Raw genomic sequence first — 21,404 nt, forward strand, 5'->3', positions numbered from 1 at the left:
CTATGCCCCTCCCACCTGCGCACGTGCTCTCTCTCTCTCTCTCTCTCTCTCTCTCAAATAAACAAATCTTTAAAAAATTAGTAAAGTAAGAATGCACCTATGTTTGCCCTTACTGTTTTCAATAAGTTTGTGTGTTTTTCCGCATTTAGATCTCTGGTGCATCTGGAGTTAATTAAGAGATAAGAAAAAAACACTTTCGTGATTATTATGCTTCTCCAGAGAGCAGTTGTTAAGTGTCCTAAAAAATATCCTCTCTTTTTTGTTCAGGAAAACAGACTTTTTTTTTTTTTTAATGATAGCTATTTCTTGTGAAGTTAAATGACTTTGCAGTAAAAAAAACAAAACCAAAAACTAACGAATTAAAGAATAGGACTCTAAATCCACTTTTGGCGTTTTTAAAAGTCCCATCTGATTTTGCATAGTTGGCAATCTGTGTGTGTACTCTAATGCTCTGAAATTTGTTTGTTTTGCAGAAGCAAAGGTTTGTCCCTACTTCTCTTAACCATCTCCTGAAGATCCCATGCCCTAGCATTTGACCCATACTTTATGAAAGCAGTGTTTTTCAAACTGCATGAGTCATGAAATTTAGTCAGTCAAGGCCAGCATTAAAAAAACAATAGAATAGACTAGAAATCACTTTTGGGGGGCGCCTGGGTGGCACAGCGGTTAAGCGTCTGTCTTCGGCTCAGGGCGTGATCCCGGCGTTCTGGGATCGAGCCCCACATCAGGCTCCTCCGTTATGAGCCTGCTTCTTCCTCTCCCACTGCCCCTGCTTGTGTTCCCTCTCTCGCTGGCTGTCTCTATCTCTGTCGAATAAATAAATAAAATCTTTAAAAAAAAAAAAAAAAGAAATCACTTTTGGGTGGGGGCATATTGTTATTTAAATGTGCATTTCCTTGAAGTGGCACAGTCGACATCATTGCCACTTCTGAAAGCTATGGAATATTTATACTGAAATGCCATAGTTCCGTGAAAGGGTGTGAGAAGAACCTAGACAATTCTTTGTGGGCTGGGGCGAGAGTCTGTTTCTAATGCTCTGATTATTTTTGAGGTCATTTGAAGAAGATTCTGCAGATGAGATCTAGAGAACCTGGTTTTGCCTTGGGGAAGCTCAAGGGAGGATTGCAGTTAAGAAGGCTGAAGATGTGAGAATGAATGAGAAGGGAGAAGTGAGAAGTTATCAGAGCAATTTGGGAGAAGGCTTTGGGGAGGAAAGATTGAATTTTTTTAGTTAATAAGAAAGAACAGTGGTTGGCAACAAAAAGCAAAAAAAGGGAGGACAGAAGTGCCTCTTCCCACCCCACCCCCCACCCCGCCCAGGTTTGAACCTGAGTCCAACCATTTTGTCCTCTTCTTGTAGAATCCTTCTCTAATCCCAAATTCCACGTCAGCCCCGAAGGAGTGATCACAGAAGGAGATCAGCTTCACATTAGGTGCACCATTCAAGTGACGCATCTGGTGCAAGCGTTTCCGGAAATCATAATCCAGAAGGACAAGGCAATTGTAGCCTACAAGAGGCATGGCAACGAGGCCACCTACTCGGTGATGGCCATGGTGGAGCACAATGGCAACTACACGTGCAAAGTGGAAGCCAGCCGGATATCCAAGGTCAGCAGCATCGTGGTCAACATAACAGGTAGGGCTGCTGCTGGAGGCTGTGGGAATAGGGCCGGCTCAAGAAGCCACCATGCTGGAATCCAGAATGGCCAGGGAGGGCCGATACTTCTACTCCTTCTTGTCTGAATGATGGTGGGGGTGTGGTGCTCAAGGGGAAAAGCCAGTGCAGAGCCGGTAAGCAGTTAGCTGTGGTGGTTGAGTGTGCAAGCTCTGGCATCAAATCCTAACACTGTCACTCACTACTTCAGTGACCTTAGGCGAGCTACTGAGCTTCTCTGTGGCACAACTCTATGAGCTGGGGAAAATGACAGCACTCAGCCTGTAGGACTATTACAATGACTAAGTGACATGACTTGCTATAAAGAACTTCATACAGAAGAAGCACTCTGTGAATGTTAGCTGGTATGTCTATTATCATACCACGTTTATCTTTCCTCTGTGCCAAGCACCAGGCTAGATCCCAGACATGGGTGCTAAGACAGGGTCAGGAGTGAAAAAGGACTAATAAATTCAAAAACAATAGTAATAATTCCTTTTGTTGAACACTATATGACTGGTTTACCTACATTTTCAGTTCATGCTCATAACAATGCTATGAGATAGGTATTGTGATTCTGCATTTATGGATATGGAAACTGAGGCTCCGATGTTAGGTCACTCACCCAGCGATCACAGGGTTACCAGAAGGCAGAACAAGAGTCATCCCCAGGTCCATTTGACTTCCAGACCTATGCACTTAAAAGTTCTATTGGACTCTTTTCCCCCTTTCCTGGATTTACTTCTCTCCATAGTACCTATTGCCAAAAGAAATATACCCTCCCTCTTCCTGTATGTTGCATGTATCTAGGCACTAGAATGCAAGCTGATGAGAGCAGGGACATTTCCTATTTTATTCAGTGCTATGTCCTTAACACCTATGTGCCTGGCACATAGTAGGACTTCAATACATATTTGTTGGATGAATGAATGAACATTGGGTGACAGGGTTTCCGAGGGCAGAGAGAGTCAGCACTTCTTGGTTGCCAAATGAAGGTGTTCATTCATTCCGTCATTTACTGAAAGTCTAAGTGTCTAACATTGAGTGTGGAGTCACAGGGACAATCCACAGGATCACAGGTCGGCTGCCAACTTCCCAACTGGGTGACTGGCATATGTGCTGGATCCTGCTGGTCTCTAGTGTGTACTAGCAATTTGTCATTGATAATGACAAATATCTTGATGGTACACGATGTTTTTCACTGATAAGACATACTATTTCGTTAGAAAAAAGTATTCAATTCAACATACATTGAGTACCTTCTTTATGGTGGGCAACTTATTGGGGATAGACAGTTGTCTAAGGTCAGGCTTTGCCCTTGAAGAATTCACAGACATAAATAGACCATTCGCATGCCATGTCATGAACAAGTACAATAAAGGACGGGCATACTGCTGTGAGAGCAACAGGGACCAAGTGGTGAACCAACTGACTCTTGCATCAGTCAGAGCAGCATTCTTACCCCTCGGGCCAGGCTACTTTAGGAAAGCATAAAGCATCATTGGTCCCTAAGGTACTACTGTTGTAGGTGATCACCCACACCCAGAAGTCTGTATTATGTCGGGGATGCGAGTCATTCAGTAGATCAATCTCCCTGGCCCAAGATAGCAGAGTGTTAACACTCACCCTGCCCTTCCCATCCCTTCAGCCTGAGTGCTCTGTGATCCCGAGCTGTGCCTTTTCCACACAGAGCTAACTGAGCCACACCAGGGCTGGCAGGCAAGCATCCTCATGTTCAAGTCCTATCACGCCTTTGGAAATGTCTCCAGGCCCACTTATACATCTGGTTATCCACACCCCTGTTGCTATCAAGCCTCACTGTCAATGGCTCTATATAGTGATGTTAGCAGCTCACAATACTTTTATGAAGATAGAAATCATTGAATTCGTCCTTTGTCCTCGGATAGAAAAGATACCTTCACCCTGCCCCCCACTGTCCACCTTTTCAGATCCAATCTGTCACCCGGTGTTGCCAGGTCTCTCAACTCTGTCTTGTCTTCTTATATCTGTAATCACATCCTAACACTGGCCCTCATACCAGAATTATCTATTGCAGGCATGTCCTGGAGAATCTCTGTTCCAGTTTATTCTTCAACCATCTGTAGGAGAAGCCCTTCTAATATGGACTTCACTATTCATGGGCTTAAACTCCTGCATGGTCATGATCCTTCACTTTGGCCCCATCCCCTTCCCAATATCCATCCCACTCTACCTAGACCACACTTTCCCCTTGGCCACTGAAAAACTTATGCTGTCCTTAAGTACCAAGCCCCAGATCTCCCTCCAGGCTCCCCCAGGAGAGTCCCATCGTCACACCTCAGTTCCCACCACACTCTCTTCCCTTCTTTATGTCAGCAGTCCCTGCAAAGATCTAGCATCTGCCACCACCACTCTGAGTAAGATCTCGAAAGACCAAGTCTGGGGTTCAATTCACCTTACATTGTTGATATTTAAAACAGAGCCTGGCACATTGTAGGAGCTCAATAAATATTCATTCAATGAGCAAATAAAAGATAATCCTTATTAGTCTTCATGATGGTCCTGCCAGTCTGTTATATTACGCCCTTTAGAAATGGACTTTGTTCCCTAACATTTCATTCCTAATTCTAAACCATCTTGCACCTACTTTTGCAGGATGGTTTCTACTTTTTACATTTTTGTTCACATATTTTCAAACAGAGAGTCATTTCTTTGGGATTCTTGCTAAGTCAATTTTTCACAATTTTTGGTATCCACCCAATGAAATTGTAAGGCATTTTAGGATGTCTCTCTTTGGTTCCTTTTCCCCACTCCTAATCTAGAGCTTTTGATGGTGCTCCGAAATCAGATAAGTCAATGCTTATGTGGAAGGAAGGATGGAATGTGTCTTAATAAAATATGAATTAATTATTGGGCTACCACCTTACTTGAAGTTTTATTTGATTTTATTGAGGAAACTAGGAAAGCATTGGGAACTGATTATGATGGAAATGACTTTCATAGCTATGTAACATCAATGACAATGACAGTGTTGATCGGTATCCCCAAACCTGTGTGGCAGGTAAATTTAGAACCAAAGGTAGAATTTGATTCCCTGACTCCTGGCTGCATTCTCAAACCTCTAGTCTAAGAAGCTTTCCTAAGAGGAAGTTTGGGTCTCTGTTCCTTTCTCAATATGCAGATAGTCTCAAAAATTACTGACTCCTGGGGCACCTGGGTGGCTCAGTCGTTAAGCGTCTGCCTTTGGCTCAGGGCATGATCCCAGGGTCCTGGGATCGAGCCCCGCATCGGGCTCCCTGCTCCGCTATGAGCCTGCTTCTTCCTCTCCCACTTCCTCTGCTTGTGTTCCCTCTCTCGCTGGCTGTCTGTCTCTCTGTCAAATAAATAAATAAAATCTTAAAAAAAAAAATTACTGACTCCTGGGGCGCCTGGGTGGCTCAGTTAGTTGAGCATCTGCCTTTGGTTTGGGTTTGATCTCAGGATCCTGGGATTGAGCCCCATGTTGGGCTCCCTGCTCAGCAGGGGTTCTACTTCTCCCTTTGCCCCCCTCATGCCCCCACTGCTCATGCTTGCTTGCATGTGTGCTCTCTTTCTCAAATAAATAAATAAAATCTTTAAAAATTACTGACTCCCTTCTTCCTTCTGCATCAAAGGCCATAATCTTGAAGCCAGAGTGCACATGCATACACGAAGGACCAAGTCTTTGCAGTGGTTAAGTAGTTAATTAGTAATTTCCCAGCAGCTGAAAATAAAGACATATTCCATAACTACAAAATCTTGATGTATTTCAGGGAATATTTAAATAAGGAGATGCCAGAAAAGTCAACTTCTGTCTTTACTGCTGTTGACATTCAACCTCAATTACGGTACTAGTGACTCCTTAAAGTGGCATAGAATGTTCTGGCTTACAAAACACTCAACCTCGGGAGGCTTCAGGTGTCATCTTCATCTTTCTCTGTGGGAAGTGCGGGAGGGATGGGGGCCAGCTGCCACTTCTCCCCAACCTCACACTCTCACTCTGCTTCAAGCCTGCATTACATCCCTCCTGCTTCCGGTCTGGGCTCCTTCAACTCCATCCCTTCTCCTTCCAGATATCTCCCTTTAACACACGTCTGATGCCATTCCCCTGACCCAAACTCTCCATGGTTCCCATTGGCCCTAGGATACAATTTACCTTCTTTAGGTGGTTCCCAAGGTCCTTCAAGATCTGTAGGTCTTCCTCTGGCTGCTTCTGCTCCCACTATGTTCCAGGATGCCTGAACTTTCAGGTGCTCCTTCCTGCCAGGCCTGTTCCTTTGCTTAGAACACTCCCTGTTTGCCTGGATAGCTTCCTGTGAGAGTCCTTTCCTGATTCTCTTTTTTTCCCCTTTCTGGAAGGGGGCTGTGGGAGTGGTGCCCAGAAACATCTCACCCCCTTTCACTCACTGGTTTTTCAGAGCTATTTTCCAAGCCAAAGCTGGAATCTTCCGCCACCCGTCTGGACCAGGGAGAAAGCCTAAACCTGTGGTGCTCCATTCCAGGAGCACCACCAGGAGCACCACCAGCCAACTTCACCATCCAGAAGGAAAACACAGTTGTGTCAGAATCTCAAAATTTCACCAGGATCGCCTCAGCGAGGGACAGTGGAATATATATCTGCAACGCAAGCATGGGCAAGGTGGTCAAGAGAAGCAGCGGAGTCCAGATAACCGTGTGTGGTGGGTACATCCTCACTGGCTCAGAGAGTCTTGGGGTGGGATGAGACAGAGGCGGTTTATCACCAGCTGCCATCCTCTCCAGGCTGAAGACAGATCAGACGGAGGCAGGGGAAGAACTTGGGGGAAAGAGAGAGCAGTGAACTCAAGAGACCAAACAAGTGGGTATTCCTGCTCAGACAAAAGTCAAGTTCATGGCTTTATTGTGGCTGCATGCTGGTGATGTGGCCGAGCTGTCAAGATTCTGGCTGCTGGAACCGGCACCCACTCCAAAGGTCAGGGAAGAAACACTCCTTATTCAACACTAAACGTTAGGATCTAAGTTCCTGGTTTTTATCCATATGCTGGCTGACCAGCAAGCCTAGGTCTTCTGGTAGGCAGAATATAGGTACTGGAACCACCTAAAGCCATGCTTCTCAGAGCTGACCGTGTGTGAAAAACCTGGCTAGAACACAGGTCAAGATGGAGGCAGAGTCCACATCTCTGACTAGTGTCTGCTTGGGGATGCTGGGCCCTGGACCGCGCTCGGAGTGGAGGGTCTAAGTGAATGTGGAGCTCTGGGCAGGCTGTCACGTGCTCTGCTGCGGCTCCGTCACCATCCTTCAGTTTAACCTGTGGCTGTGGTTTCTGCAGCCAGGATTTTAGTCTCAACTCAACCAGCGTCATAGTCTCTTGTCAACTCTCTCGTCGTGGAATTCCAAAGGAAATAACGCAAGAGACAATTGTGGGCCATTAACATTTTATAAGCTTTATAAATAAGCGAACTTCTAAATAAGGACCTAGTAGAATTCTTGCTTCTCGAGGCCTGCAGTTTACTCTCAAGAGAGGCTGAGGCACTGAGAATTTTCAAATCAAATCCGTTTGGGTACTAGTTATATTTCTTATGCTTTTCTTGTGTCTATTCTCTACACAACAGCAACATTCGGGTGTGTGAGCATGTGTAGGTGAGATGTATGGACATATAAACACGTATTTAGGGGGATGTAGTGGTTTTCTTGAATTTGCGTGACGTTTTTTTGTTTATAGCATTCGCTTCCCCTCTCCTTGTCACCACATGCACACACACACACACACACACACACACTACCTGTCCATCTTAAAATAGTCCTAGAAGGTAGGTAAGACAGACAGGTAATTATGGAAATGCCAGAGAAGCAAAGAGCAGAGTTTGGAAAAGGACCCTCTTGGGCTGGATGTTTTGTTTCTGCCTTCAGTGTTGTTCAGGTTGTTTCTCTGTTGTTCTAGAAATGCTCTCCAAGCCCAGGATTTTTTATGACTCCAGCTCCGAGGTGATAAAAGGACAGACCATTGCAGTCAGTTGCCAATCCATAAATGGAACTCCACCTATTTCTTATCACCTTTTAAAAGCAAATAACATTTTGGAGAGCCGTGACATGGACTCGAATGAGCCTGCAGTGTTCAAAGACAACCCAACAAAGGACGTAGAGTACCAGTGTATTGTGGATAATTGCCATTCCCATACCGAAATGGTCAGTGAAGTTCTGCGGGTCAAGGTGATAGGTGAGTTGCCGTGCTGTGGGAAGAAATCCTGTGGTTTGGGGGCTTTACTTCACACTTTCAGAGGTTTGGGGTTGCCCGGGGCTTGTACGCACAAGCGGGTGGTACTTGTGCAAAGGCCATAAACATCCAAGTGGCAAAACATACCAAGGCCCAGGTAAATGGGGCCAGAAGATATCTGGTGGCTATTGGTGTGGCCAGTGACATCTCTTTCCAGACCCTTTTAAGCGAACTGCTAAAATATCAGAGCAAAGTGTCCCAACGTCAAAAAGCACGAAAGTTGTGTTTTGGGGCTCTCTTAACATTTGCTCCTTTTAAAATGAACTGACAGCTATCTCTGAGAATTGTAGACCCGAGTTTTTCTCCACTATGGACCCTTGGGGAGGCAGATTGCATCATGTGCAGAACCCGCAGCCATCAGGGCTGCAGGCTCATGGGACTGGCGCTGTCAGACTCAGGAAAAATACACCGTTGTCCTGGGGTGGATATTTTTCCTTGAGCCTCTGTCTTGTGCCTCTCGGAAGGGCTCAGGAGTGCCACTGCTTGCTTTGCTGAGATTTTCCACATCCTCTTGTAAAAAGCTTAATATGCTTCTCCTTCTTCCTCTTTCTTGTTTAATAATGGCCTATCTGCAGGTACCACTGCAGACCTCTTAAGTAGGATAGAGATTCCTGCTTCTATTAATGTTTGGTCTTACAGGAGCCATACGTTTCTTTTCTTTTCTCTTTTAAAGATTTTATTTATTTATTTGAGAGAAAGAGACAGAGATAGCAACAGAGCTAGCGAGAAAGAGCAGGAGCAGGGAGGAGAGGGAGAAGCAGGCTTCTCACTGAGCAGGGAGCCCAATGCAGGGCTCAGTCCCAGGACCCTGGGATCATGACCTGAGCCAAGGGCAGATACTTAACCGACTGAGCCACCCAGGTGCCCTGAGCCATACTTTTCGAATTAATATCAATATGTATAAAACATCTAATGCTATATAACAAGAAACACAGGATGTCCTGATTAAATAATGGAGAAATATTTTAGTATATTTGAATAACAGTACAAGCAAGGATGGAAAAAAATGTTACTAGGGAACCCATGATTGTCACATGAGCTATCCTTACAATGATGGTGATAGGAATTCAGGGCATGAAAGATATCATCTAGCTTGAGTCGGAAGAGCTGGGTTAGGAGCCAGGTCTTGACAATGGGTCAAGAAAGGGCTGGAGATGGCCTACCAGTTAAATACATGAGCAAAATGTCTCCAGGGAGCAGTTCAAAAGACTGGGTAGATCAGATGGCTGGAAACAAAAGACTAGACTGGAAAATCTTTGGATATAAACTGAAAAAGTGACTGAGCTCAACTGTGAAGGCCACTGAATTGCAATCTTCAGAGTTGGGAATTTGTCCTGTATACAAGAGCCAGAAGAGGAAAGGAGGTCATGAGGAGAATGGAGCTTGGGGGAGATTAACTGGGGGCTCTATCGGTTAGAAGTGGAGGCCTCAGACCTCACAGTACCTTAAGAAGCCAATGCAGAAGCCCATGTGAAGTTGTTTAAATTGGTTAAAATTGGGTCAGTACTAGTGGCTAACATTTACTGAGCCCTGGCCATGTGGGCACCCTGGTGTAAAGTATTCTAGTAAACTATGCCCATTAATACTTACAATAGCCTTGTAAGATGCATGAAAATATTATCCTTATTTTATGATGATGCAGGAAAAGCTTAAGATGAACAGCTGGTGGGCAGTGGGGTTGGGCAGCCTGGCTCCTGAAGCTGGCTTGCCGCCCCCCACCTCCCCCCCCCCCCGTGCTTCAGCAGGAGAGAGGCTGTCCAATTAGGCTGTACCCTCCAGGAGTCTGCCCTTGTGGTTGAATTCCACCCTCTCAACTCGGGCCTGGTGCTCCCTTTTGTGGGACCAGCATCTCCGTGGTCTGGCCACCTGCTGCACCCTCACGGAGGTGATTCGTGTCAGATGCCTGGGGTGCCGGGGTGGCTCAGTCAGTTGAGCATCCAATTCTTTTTTTTAGCTCAGGTCATGATCTCGGGGTTGTGAGATTGAGCCCCACATCTGGCTCAGAGGGAAGTCTGCTTGGGATTCTCCCTCTTTCTCTGCCCCTCTACCTGCTCTCTCTCTCTCTAAAATGAATGAATAAATCTTAAAAAAAAAAAAAAAAGGCAGATGCCAGTCTGCTGACAGTCCATTCTCACACTGATAGGAAGGTCTACTTGGGAAGACAGTCGAGGGTCAGAATTTTGGTAATTAAACTTGGGAAAGGTATATGGGAGGAAATTGAGTTCTGCTTGGATCTGCTGGGAATGCGAGGCTGGCAGGGCTTCCCGGTGGAAATGCCCAGGTCAGAATCAAGACCTGAAATTTGGGGGAGTAATTGGACTAGAGCTATCTATTTCGGCATTAAATGCTCTATGTTTATGTGTTAAATGCACAAACAGAAGCTATGATGTAGGTGAAATCACCAAAGAGGAGAATGGAGATGGAAAGCTGAGGACTGAATTTTGCAGAAAGTCCATATTTAAGGGGCAAAAGGAAGAAAAACTAGTGAATAAAGAGGGAGTGACGGGTGAGGAGGTTGGAGAATCAACTGGGAGGCATCGGAGAAGCCGCAGAGGCAGCCGCACTGGTTCGGGAAGGCCGCAGATGGGAAGACTGGAAGGACTCCTATTAAGGACTAGAATTAATCTGATGCGGACTCAGGGATGGGATAGTCAGGGGATCGGGTGACCTTTGGCGTTTCTTCAAAACCAGAGATGGCGAGCAGTTTCCAAAGCAGAGGGATAGAAGTCAGGCGACAGGGGTAACAAGAAGGTGGGAAATGAGGATGCGAGAGCGGTTGGTTTAGAACATTCATAAAGGAGGGGCGCCTGGGTGGCACAGCGGTTAAGCATCAGCCTTCGGCTCAGGGCGTGATCCCGGCGTTCTGGGATCGAGCCCCACATCAGGCTCCTCCGCTATGAGCCTGCTTCTTCCTCTCCCACTCCCCCTGCCTGTGTTCCCTCTCTCGCTGGCTGTCTCTATCTCTGTCGAATAAATAAATAAATAAAATCTTAAAAAAAAAAAAAAAAAAAGAACATTCATAAAGGAAAAGGGAGAAGAACAGGCATAGGTAAAGATAGTGGGTCAAGGTTATTCATAAGATCCGGAAGTGCCATGCATCTTTGTAAGCACAGGGAGGGAAATCATACACACTCGTACACTCACACACACACACACACACACACACTCTCAACAGGGCACAGAGATGAATTGTATCGTCAGGGTGTGTGGTCGGTAATATCTGAGGTGCTGAGCGAAGGGAGGTGTCCGTAGCATCTTGTATATAAACAGCACGTGGGCACAGGAGGCATTGGTTGCTGCCCTTCGGGCTGAGAGCAGGGGAGATGTGAAGGACGTGGGATGGGGGTGGTGAATTGAGTAGAGGACACAGTCCCGGTTGGCTGGCCCTGAGCAGCGCTGTGTCGTGTTCCATCTCTTGCGCCTCCCCCTTTTCTCAGCGCTGTCTGCTTTGCTGCCTTTCAGCCCCGGTGGATGAGGTCAAGCTCTCCATCCTGCTGAATGAGGATGTGGAGTCTGGGAAGGCCGTCGTGCTTCGGTGCTCCGTGAATGAAGCGTCTGGTCCAATCACCTTCAGGTTTTACAGAGAAAAAGAGACCAGCCCCTTCTACCAGATCACCTCGAATGACACCCAGGCCATTTGGCACAAGTCGAAGGCTAGCAAGGAGCATGAGGGACAGTATTACTGCACAGCCTCGAACAGAGCCAACCGTGTTAAAAGCAGTCCCCAAAGCAACATACTGACAGTCAGAGGTGAGTCAGGGTCTCGTGGGCTGTAGTGCGGCCTCCAAAAGCGAGGCCAAAGCCTCATCCCTTGTAAGAGGAAGTGGGCAGCTGTTTAGCTCATCTCACTGAGGATTAAGAGACCAATGTCCTCTAGGCTCTTTTGTGGCAAGTGACAGACACACATCCAAATTAAATATAAAAGTGGAATTGGTTATTATAAAAAATTAGAAATTTCTCACATAGTCATAATTCCAAATTCTTGGTGAAGAGATACCAAGTGGCTGATCTTGGGTCAGATGTCCACCCACGGACTACCTATGGCCAAGGGGACTGGGGTCATGCAGAAGGGACACAGTTATGGGAGCCCACCCAAGTGGGTAGAAGGTGGTTTCCTAGTGAAGGAGAAGGGCTGAATAGACCCCAAAAAAGAGTCAACTTCAACCCAGTGGTCCTTTAAGACCATAGCTGAGTCTGAGCAAACAAACAAACAAAAAACAAACACACCGAAACATTTCTGCACCAGCTATGAGCAGCGTCCTTCAGAGGTAGGTGCTCATGTGGGATGCTGGTTCCAGGGACTGTAAAAATTAGTCTTATTTGTTGCTCAAACCTGATATTATTTCTTGCTGGCAGAGGAAAAACCTATGTGTATTTGTGTGTGTGTATTTTTTTTTTCTTCGTTTCCAGTCTTTCTTGCCCCATGGATAAAAGGACTTATTGCAGTATTTGTCATTGGAGTGATAATCGCCATCTTGGTACTTGGGGCCAGATGTTATGTTCTGAAGAAAGCCAAGGGTAAGTACAGTTCTTTCATTCTGTTCTGGTAGGTTGCCCAGGCCGGGAAACTGGCCATGAGCATGAGGGGCTTCAGCCTCATGGAGGGCTGGTGCTCTGCCCTACTGGGGACCGAGGAGATATAACTGATGACAATTGTTTTTCTCCATGGGGTGTCACCTTGACAACCAAAGATTTTGGCTTTGGTGGGCATAAAGCTTTTATTGCGCCTTGGATTTAGTTAGGCACAAATGAAAGCAATTGCTTTCCTTGTTGGGCAAGCCAGAAAAGATGCATCTGGGGGGAGGTTGCTTCTACATGTGGTCAGAAGATGCTGTTTCTGTGGATTTGGCCGCACCGAGTCCTGCAGTTGGTAGAGTGCTATGGAGACCTGCCTCCCTGCCCCCCCCATCCCCTGAATGCCTCCCAATTGATCTGCCATTTGTGCCATGATTTCTACTCTCTGCTTGAGGTAACCATGCATGTAAGGGAAGCCAGGATCACCCACTGACATTCAGGAATCAGAGTCAGCTAGCATGAACTTAAGGAAAAGGGCAAAGCCCCACTAAATTCTGCAAAAATTTCTGTGGAGTAGGACAGGGTCTTTTGGAGCTCCAGTGCTGCTGCCTGGGATGGGTGGGGGCAGGTGGGATGAGGAGGGGCCCTGGGCTTTTTCTAGGAAAAAAAAGGCTGCAACCCTTTTGGGAAGACAGGCTCCAGAACCAGCCCCTTCCTAAGGCTGACCCTGGACCTGGTCTCAGGCCAGCTTAGAATTAAAAGCATAGGGACGTATGTAGCCTTTACCTCTCGGAATCATCTTGAATCAAAGAGCTAGCTGCCTGTTTATCCGGCTTACCTGGTACCTCTCCTACTGACTTCATCTCTATCACATTCCACTAAGGAAAATCTCTCCTGGCTAAAACAGTCAAAATGTCCATATTTCTGAAGAAAATGATGTGAAATCTCTCGGTATAAGACCAAGAGAGGACCTACTTTGTTTGTTTTTTTGTTTGTTTTTTTCTTCTTTTTTTAAAGCAGGGATATATTTGGTTTTCTTTTCTTTTTTTGTGGGTATTCAATCTTCAAGAAATGTTCCTATCTGGTACAGATGTGGATACTTTATACTGACTTTGAATTTCCTCTTTCTCTTTTAAAGCCAAGCAGACGCCAGTGGAGATGTCCAGGTCAGTGTGCGTACTTGGGAGAGAGGTGACTGCTCTGTAGACATGCATCAACTATAGGGAAATTCTGGTCATTAGAGAGTTTTCAGTGTCTCTTGGAAAACTCAGAAAAATAAGGGTCTTAGGTATGAGTAGTGTAGGGATATGTGTGTGTGCACGTGTGTGTGTGTATCTTTGGCTCCTTGGGAGATTGCCAGCTATCCTTCCATGGGAAAGAATGGCTTTATTCTGAAGTCATGTCCTTCCTATACTGCTCCTTGTGAAATCCCCTTTCCTTATGAAATTATACTGGGAGTAGATGGACTTTTTTAAATTTGCTTACTTGGCAAAATAAAGTTGGCCTAAAAAAAAGGTGGTAATATTTTTACTGTTCTCGAAATCCAAAATCCAAAATTCAAAAGTATGGAAAGGATAGCCCTGTTCTGGAGAAAAACAGTAACACAGGATGAAGAATTCAGAGGGGTGGGATTCACCTCGGCCCTGACACTTTTTTTTTTTTTTTTACAAAAGCCAAATATCCAATTTTTATTTCTCAATAAAATACATAAAAAAGCTTCACATATTATGTATAAATTAAAGTGAGTTATGCAGAGTCCTGTGCAAAATATTAAAAAGTGTCATTTTCATTTCTAATTTGATGCTAATATTGACATGTATGAGAAACTGTGTGATAACAAATAAAACTCTTGTTAAACAATAATGAAATCATACATACTACTTGAGGCAAAATATTTTGTATTTATAGTAACTATAACATATAATAATATTCAATTTGGCAGATGTAGTCTTTATCTGAAATGATTTCTATAAATACGTACCAGAATACATTCCTAACAGGCAATTTATATGTAGGTGAAAGTAACAAGGATATATGTGTGTGTATATTTGATTAATATAGGATAATTTTGGTATGCCAAATATTTATGAGATGATAGACTCTTTAATGAATGGAATAATTCTGGAAGCAATTCTGGAAATGAATGAAGACCGCCCAAAGGAGGACAAGAAAACGCTAGCTCTTCAAAGCTTGCTATAGCAAGGGAGGGCCCTCACACTTACTTTAACAGCAAAGAGTTTTGTCAACATCTTGGAAAAAATGTTAGTTTTCCACATGAGAGGGTAAAGTTTTCCTAACTTCGGAAAACTCCTGGTTTTCTCATGATCTTTCCATGATTGTTTTCTTACTTTGAAGTTAGAGCCAAAAAAAAGTCATATTCTTTCTTTCCTTTTGAAATTTCATTTAAGGCCAGCAGCACCACTTCTGAACTCCAGCAATGAGAAGATGTTGTCAGATCCCAATACCGAAGCCAACAGACATTACGGTAGAGTCATGGTTTCCTGCTAAGTGCTTTCCCCAGCTGGCTACACACACCCTCACCCCTCTTAGAAGCAGAATCTGTAGGTGACGAGGTTCAAGTTAGAAGGGAAGCCCTGTCCTCACGCAGATAAAGGGGCACTTTATCTAATCAGTCATGGAAGGGTGAGCTGATAAGCGAAACCAACAGCTCAGGAAGAAAGGCAGAACGTTGTACCCTACTTTCACCACCTCCTGAACATCCTGGGGAATGAAAGGTGGAGAATAATGGTAATCCTGTGGGTACCTATCCTGGTTAGTTTCCAGACTTTGAACATTGCCGGGGTATAGTCATTATCCTTTTGTTAGGGAGAGAGCAAGAGACCAGTTATCAAATCAAGGCATTAGTAAAAGATCTCAGATGGAATTATTTATTACAAGCACGAGACAGTTTGCTTTCAGCTTTTGCCACAACTGATTTAAATACTTCTCTGTTAGTGGAGGCATTTAAAAGAAAAAAGTGGTACCGTCAAAGAGTACCTGGTTATAAGGCTTAGTGCAAGTTTGGAAGTCCACTCCGTAGGGTGGGTAGCCAGTCCCCGGACTTCTTAATCCCATTAGGTCTAGGAGAAAATTGCTGCAGCCTTGGAGGGGGGTGCCACCTGCTCCCAGCGGGGCGGAGAATTCTATCACACGCAGTGTCCTGTCCCTGACCAGGTTGGGGGGCAGTTTTCTTTATCAGCAGGTCTGGGAATAGAACGCTCATGTTCTTTTCTAATTGTGTAAGTGTTCCACTAAAGGAGAATTTTAGGATATGCCTCTTGCAGGGCGTACTTGAGAAATACGTTTTAAGAATTGAGCAATTCTTATAACTACCAAATCATCAACCTTTAAAAAGTGAATAAAACAGTGCCTGGCTGGCTCAGTCGGCAGAGCATGAGACTCAGGGTGGTGAGTTCAAGCCCCACACTGGGCATGGAGCCTACTTTAAAAAATAAACATAAAAACAAACAAACAATAATAAATAAATAATAAACAGATAGATAGAACAACCTGGGAAGCTATGGATTCCTGAAGTCCACCAAATGGAACAGGAACTAAAGAAAACACACAATGTGGTGCGATCTTTACTAAAAAGTGAATAAAACATCTGTAATAACAAAAGTAATGGACCAATAGAGAAACAAGAGCAAGTGTATCATTTAAGAAACTACATTCAGAAATATTTGGTGAATATTTAGCAAAAAGTGTTACAGGGGAAATACCTTTTTGTGGTATAAGGGGGGTTTCTTTTGTTACTTGTATTATATATAAGTACATAAACACTTTAAATTGAATGCTAATATAGACTTATATTAAAATAGGATTTCCCCCCAAGTTTCCAAAATATAAGAAATAGTCTAATTCTTAGATTGTCTCTTTGTGGATTCTTTCACTTTATAAAATATTTTAGCCATCACAATAAGAAAATTCGCTTAAATGCATAATGGAAAATCAGGTGTTCTTCAGAAGTATTTTATTATTTATAATCCATAGAATTATTTTTAATAAAGAACAACTTGATAAAAATAAAAGTTAAGAAGTTCTTTTTGCCCACTGAGGTGGCAGCCTGGAGGTACCACGATTTCTTTAAACCATGTTCTCCTGCATCCAGCTCTCCGGTTGGAGAGGGTTAGCCTGCTAGTGTTCTTTGTATTTCTGGTTACAAGCCCATCCCTTTAGAATTAAGCTTAATTTCTAATGAGTTTGCTCAAAGTGAGCAGTTCTGAATCTTGAACAATTCATAAGCAGAAGTATCCCTCCCGTGGAATGGTGGGCATCACTGGTGTTAGAAAGCAACCACACGGGGGTCAGATGGAGGTGTAGGGGGGACCAGGAGGGAATCCAGAATCTTCACACTGCTGGTGGCCCACTGCACTGAAGAGGTTAGACTTGACTTCGTGTGTTAGTGGCACTGAGTTTTTTACAAGTTATACAGGAAAGTAGGATTTCCATTGCCACTCATCCTCTTTGTTATTTTTCAACTAGGTTACAATGAAGATGTTGGAAACCATGCAATGAAACCGATAAATGAAAATAAAGGTAATTAAGTTTTTTTTATTATTAGAAACATTTACAGAAAAAAAGACCCCTAGGAAAGAACTAAAACTGTTAAGACCTGGGGATATTGCCCCTCCCCCTGCCCAGTGACCCCGTCCCCGGCTGCTGTGTAAAATGGAGGTGGCTGGCCACTTGCTCCAAAGATCCTATCCCGTGTCCTTACTGGTAAGTAACCTAGGAGCCCCTGGGTGGCTCAGTCGGTTGAGTGTCTGACTCTTGGTTTCGGCTCAGGTCATGATCTCTGGGTTGTGAGATCGAGCCCCACATTGGGCTCCATGCTCAGCATGGAGTCTGCTTGAGATTCTCTCTCTCCCTCTGCCCCTCCCCCCAACTTGCTCACTCGCTTTTTCTCTAAAATAAATAAATAAATCTCTTAAAAAAGAAAGAAAGTAACCTAAATTCCAGTAGGAAAGAGCTGGGTTATACCAGACAGGGAACTGGGTACTGGGTACTGTAGCAGGATCTCCTTTCTCTTGGACAGTAGTGGTGGGGGTGTTTTCTAAAGTAGCATTGTGGTAAATATCGGGTTGTACACCTTACACTTCCACGAGGTTACATGTCCTTTATACCTCAGAAAGGCTGGAAGGAAAGTATTCCAGGGGTAATAAAAATGTTCTTTTTCTTTCTTTCTTTTTTTTTTTTAAAGATTTTATTTATTCATTCGACAGAGATAGAAACAGCCAGTGAAAGAGGGAACACAAGCAGGGGGAGTGGGAGAGAAAGAAGCAGGCTCCTAGCGGAGGAGCCCGATGTGGGGCTCGATCCCATAACACCGGGATCACGCCCTGAGCCGAAGGCAGACCCTTAACCGCTGTGCCACCCAGGCTCCCCGTTCTTTTTCTTTAAAAAGGTGATGGGCATACCATTATTTATTATTATTATCTGTATTTTATACCTAACTTACAAATATTCTTTGATATCTAAGTGTTTAACAAAAATAAAACATACACTATAAAAAATACAAAATAGCATTGCTGCTAATTTTTAGACAGTGAACAATAGCTTCCTTGCTACAGCTAAAGCTCAGAAGGGTCGGCCTAACTCATTTTTCAAAATTCCCTGTCCCTCGGCGCTGCTATCATGGGAGCGAGAGATCTAAAGAAGTAAACACCGGTGTCCCTGACCACACATCAGTTTTTGGTGCTGGTGAGAAAGACTGACTCTGAGACTTCAAAAATAAAACAATAATGCTACTTTGAGTTAAGGACCAGCTACTTTACCAGATTTCACCATAGCAGCCCGACTGCTTTCATTAACTTGTTTTTCTATGCACACGGCTTATACTCTCAGAGCGGCTTATACTCTCAGAGCATGTTTAAGCTGGGAAAACCTGCTCCCCATTTCCTGAGATTCTTTCCATCTCGGAGATAGCTTTCTATGCCTGTGGCCGTGAAGTAGGCTTCCAGGGTTAAATGCCATGGCTGATCCTGGCTGTTTTCCACGTCTACAGAGCTTTTCTAAATCCTTCCCCTGTAGAAACAATGGGGACCTGGGCAGGAGGGGCCCTCCACATCCTGGGGAGAGCAGGACTCATCACTGTCTTCCCCAGCCTGGGCTGTCCTGCTGCCTTCGAATGGCATTCTGCTCAGTGTCTATGTCTGGCTTCCTCCTCGAAATAGGGACTCCTTGAGTCATTTGAGTGGAAATCTCTAATACAGGCTGAGGCCCCCCAAAGGAGGTTTTGTCTAACTATGGGGTGCTATGGTTCTTTTGAGCAGAGCCTCTGACCTTGGATGTGGAATACACAGAAGTGGAAGTTACCTCACCGGAGCCTTACCAAGGTAAACGCCATCACTGGAGCGATCCCCCACGCTTTGTTCTCTGCTCGGGTGTAGACACCAGGGTGAGGTGTGCTATGAACCAAGGACAAGGGTCCCCTTGGTCGGTCAGAAGGGAGGCGGTCAGTAGACAGACCTGCTGGGCATGCCTCTGGCAGGAGCAGGGACCCCTGCCTGGGATTTTGAGGCATTAAATTTCATTATTATTTATCTTACTATTAATAATGAGTAGGTTTTACTGAGCAATTACTAAGTGCTAAGAAATGTGTTTGTGGAGAGAGTTTTTGAGTGCCGCCTCACTCCTGGGTGTTCGGGCTTTCTTCCAGAGCTACGTTCCTTGCCCACACCTAGCATCTTCCTTAAAGAGTTGCTTGCACACTGAGCTTGGGGAAAGGACACGCATGTTTAAAGGTAGTGAGGGTTTGGCTCTTTAAAGGGACTCCTGAGTAAATGCTTCTGAAAACGCAGAGTCCCCCTCTGTGTGAACAGTGACACCAGCTTCCCACTTCAGGTTTTGTTTTTCTGTGTGTGGTTCTCTCAGGGGCAGGCTGGCCTGGAGGTCCCTAGTGCTGGTGCTGGGCTGGGGACACTGGCTCAGTGTGGGCTGCTCCATAACGAACTCGAGAACATCATTGCCAGTTGCTTTTGGCCCCACAAAAAACCATGCATCTCCTCTTAGGTCTCCTTCACCCTAGCTCTCCCATAGGCTGCTGCACTCAGAGGAGCCACCCAGCCTCCTTGCCCTGCTGGGAAACTCAGTAGGGCTATTTCCACGCATCCGCCTTCCCACTGAGGCTGAGAGCCGTGGCTGTGGCCACTCAGCCTGGCAAGCTGAGGGCCATTTTCCAGACCGGGCGTGCAGAGCATTAGCCAGAGTCACAGGGCAATGGCATCCCTTTGTCATCTCTGGCTTCATGAGTTGGGAGGAGCGTTGGGTTCCTTCCTTCTTCCTTGCTTGGGTTCTGGGTACCATGTCAGCATGTATGTGCACAGAATCTTTAGGCAAGGCTGTCCCCTACGGCTCCTAAGCTGTGTGTTGCCCATTGGGACATCATTCCCACAGTCTGCAATCGGAATGGCCCCCAGAGTTGATGCCGCCCCATCTGCATGACTACATTGGGCCTCCACTTCTAAGACTGGACTGGACCTGGGAAGGGTGGGGGCCATGGCAGGTCTGGAGTTCTCTTCCTCTTTATTCCGTTGGAAAGAGCTTCGCTTGTTAACAAATTAAGGGTCCTTCATGGACCAGCCTCTGTGCAAACAGCAAAAGTATGTGTATGGTCTGCCCCCCGCCTCCCCCCATGGAGGTAGAGCCTATGAGGGCACAAGGAAAACAAGGAACCGAAGAATACATGGATAACGTCAGGTTATGCTTAGTGCTCGTAAGGAAAGGAATGGGGAGCAAAGAGAAGGCATGAAAGGCGGGTTTGGGGGCTGGCATTTAAGCTGGGGCCTGAAAGGCACAAAGAAGGTGGCCCCACTAAGAGGAGGGAGGGTTAAGAGAATCCAGGAAATGGGAAGGACAGAGTGAGGTGGCCCAGAGCTTGACTCATTTGAGGATCTGGAAGGAGACAGAGAGATCAGTGTGTTATCACCGGGCCAGACCAGGATGAGGGTGGGGCCAAAGTGCTGGCAGTGAAAGGATTCCAGATATATTTCAGAGACATGACAACACTGGATGAAATTTTATGGCAAGGATGGGGGAGACCGAATCACTACAGGTTGCGTGACTGACTAACCGGATGGATGGTCATGATGTCTGAGATTGGGAGGAACAGGTCCAGTTAGGTTAAGCATGAGATGCCCAAGAGGAGACAGCACAGGGGGCCGGTGCTCAGAACCGAGTCTTTAGGGGGCTCCCCTCCAGCCTTCTCTGGTCCTGCCAGAGCCTGCCACAAATGCCCCTCCGTCACTGTGAGTCATGGGTTCAGTCCTGTCGGTAACGGCTTCCTTCCTCTTAAGGGGACTTCAGGCCGGGAAGGGAAGGGGAAGCATAACAAGAGGGCAAAGCTGCCCAAAGATTTTGAGTATGTGTAGAAAAACCCTGCTGTCCCCTGACTCTCCAGACTCCACTGGGCGCTCCAGCAGACAGGGATTGCCCCCACTCTGGCCTTGAGGTTCTGATGCTCCCCCGGCAGAGGGCCAGGTCCTGCCCCTCTCTGCTGCCGGCTGGGTGAGGACCAGGTGGCATTATGAGTGCTGTGCCTGATGCCTCAGAGGGTTTGGACTGAAGGAAGCTGAAGGAGAAAGGATGTAGGGTTTTGTCCTTGGAAAAGGGTCCATTTTCCATTCTTTTGGGAATGTTTCCATGTTACAGGGTCTGGTTTTCTTGTCTTTTCTTTTTTCTTTTTTTTTTTTTAAGATTTTATTTATTTATTTGACAGAGAGAGAGACAGCCAGCAAGAGAGGGAACACAAGCAGGGGGAGTGGGAGAGGAAGAAGCAGGCTTCCCAGTGGAGCAGGGAGCCTGATGTGGGGCTCCATCCCAGGACCCTGGGATCACGCCCTGAGCCGAAGGCAGATGCTTAACGACTGAGCCACCCAGGAGCCCCTGGTTTTCTTTTTCTTGCGTGAAGGTGGGGTGGGCTCTGCAGAGAAAAGCAATCCTGGGACAGGATGAGGAGGGGTGCTTTCCTTGTCATGCTGTGC

At 45.6% G+C, this 21,404-nt stretch overlaps 1 protein-coding gene across 4 annotated transcripts in view; it reads left to right on the forward strand.

The window, feature by feature from the left end:
* PECAM1 (platelet and endothelial cell adhesion molecule 1) overlaps positions 1-21,404 on the forward strand; it is a 55,667-nt gene that overhangs the window by 16,344 nt on the left and 17,919 nt on the right. For all 4 annotated transcript variants that reach the window (XM_026512468.4, XM_026512470.4, XM_026512471.4 and 1 more), the window contains exons 5-13: positions 1,361-1,636; positions 6,070-6,330; positions 7,573-7,848; positions 11,368-11,655; positions 12,316-12,423; positions 13,559-13,586; positions 14,829-14,905; positions 16,906-16,959; positions 18,696-18,758. In XM_026512468.4, the coding sequence (XP_026368253.1) occupies positions 1,361-1,636; positions 6,070-6,330; positions 7,573-7,848; positions 11,368-11,655; positions 12,316-12,423; positions 13,559-13,586; positions 14,829-14,905; positions 16,906-16,959; positions 18,696-18,758 (1,431 nt within the window). The remainder of the gene's footprint in view (positions 1-1,360; positions 1,637-6,069; positions 6,331-7,572; positions 7,849-11,367; positions 11,656-12,315; positions 12,424-13,558; positions 13,587-14,828; positions 14,906-16,905; positions 16,960-18,695; positions 18,759-21,404) is intronic.

This window comes from Ursus arctos, unplaced genomic scaffold, assembly GCF_023065955.2.
Source record: "Ursus arctos isolate Adak ecotype North America unplaced genomic scaffold, UrsArc2.0 scaffold_24, whole genome shotgun sequence".
NCBI lineage: Eukaryota > Metazoa > Chordata > Mammalia > Carnivora > Ursidae > Ursus > Ursus arctos.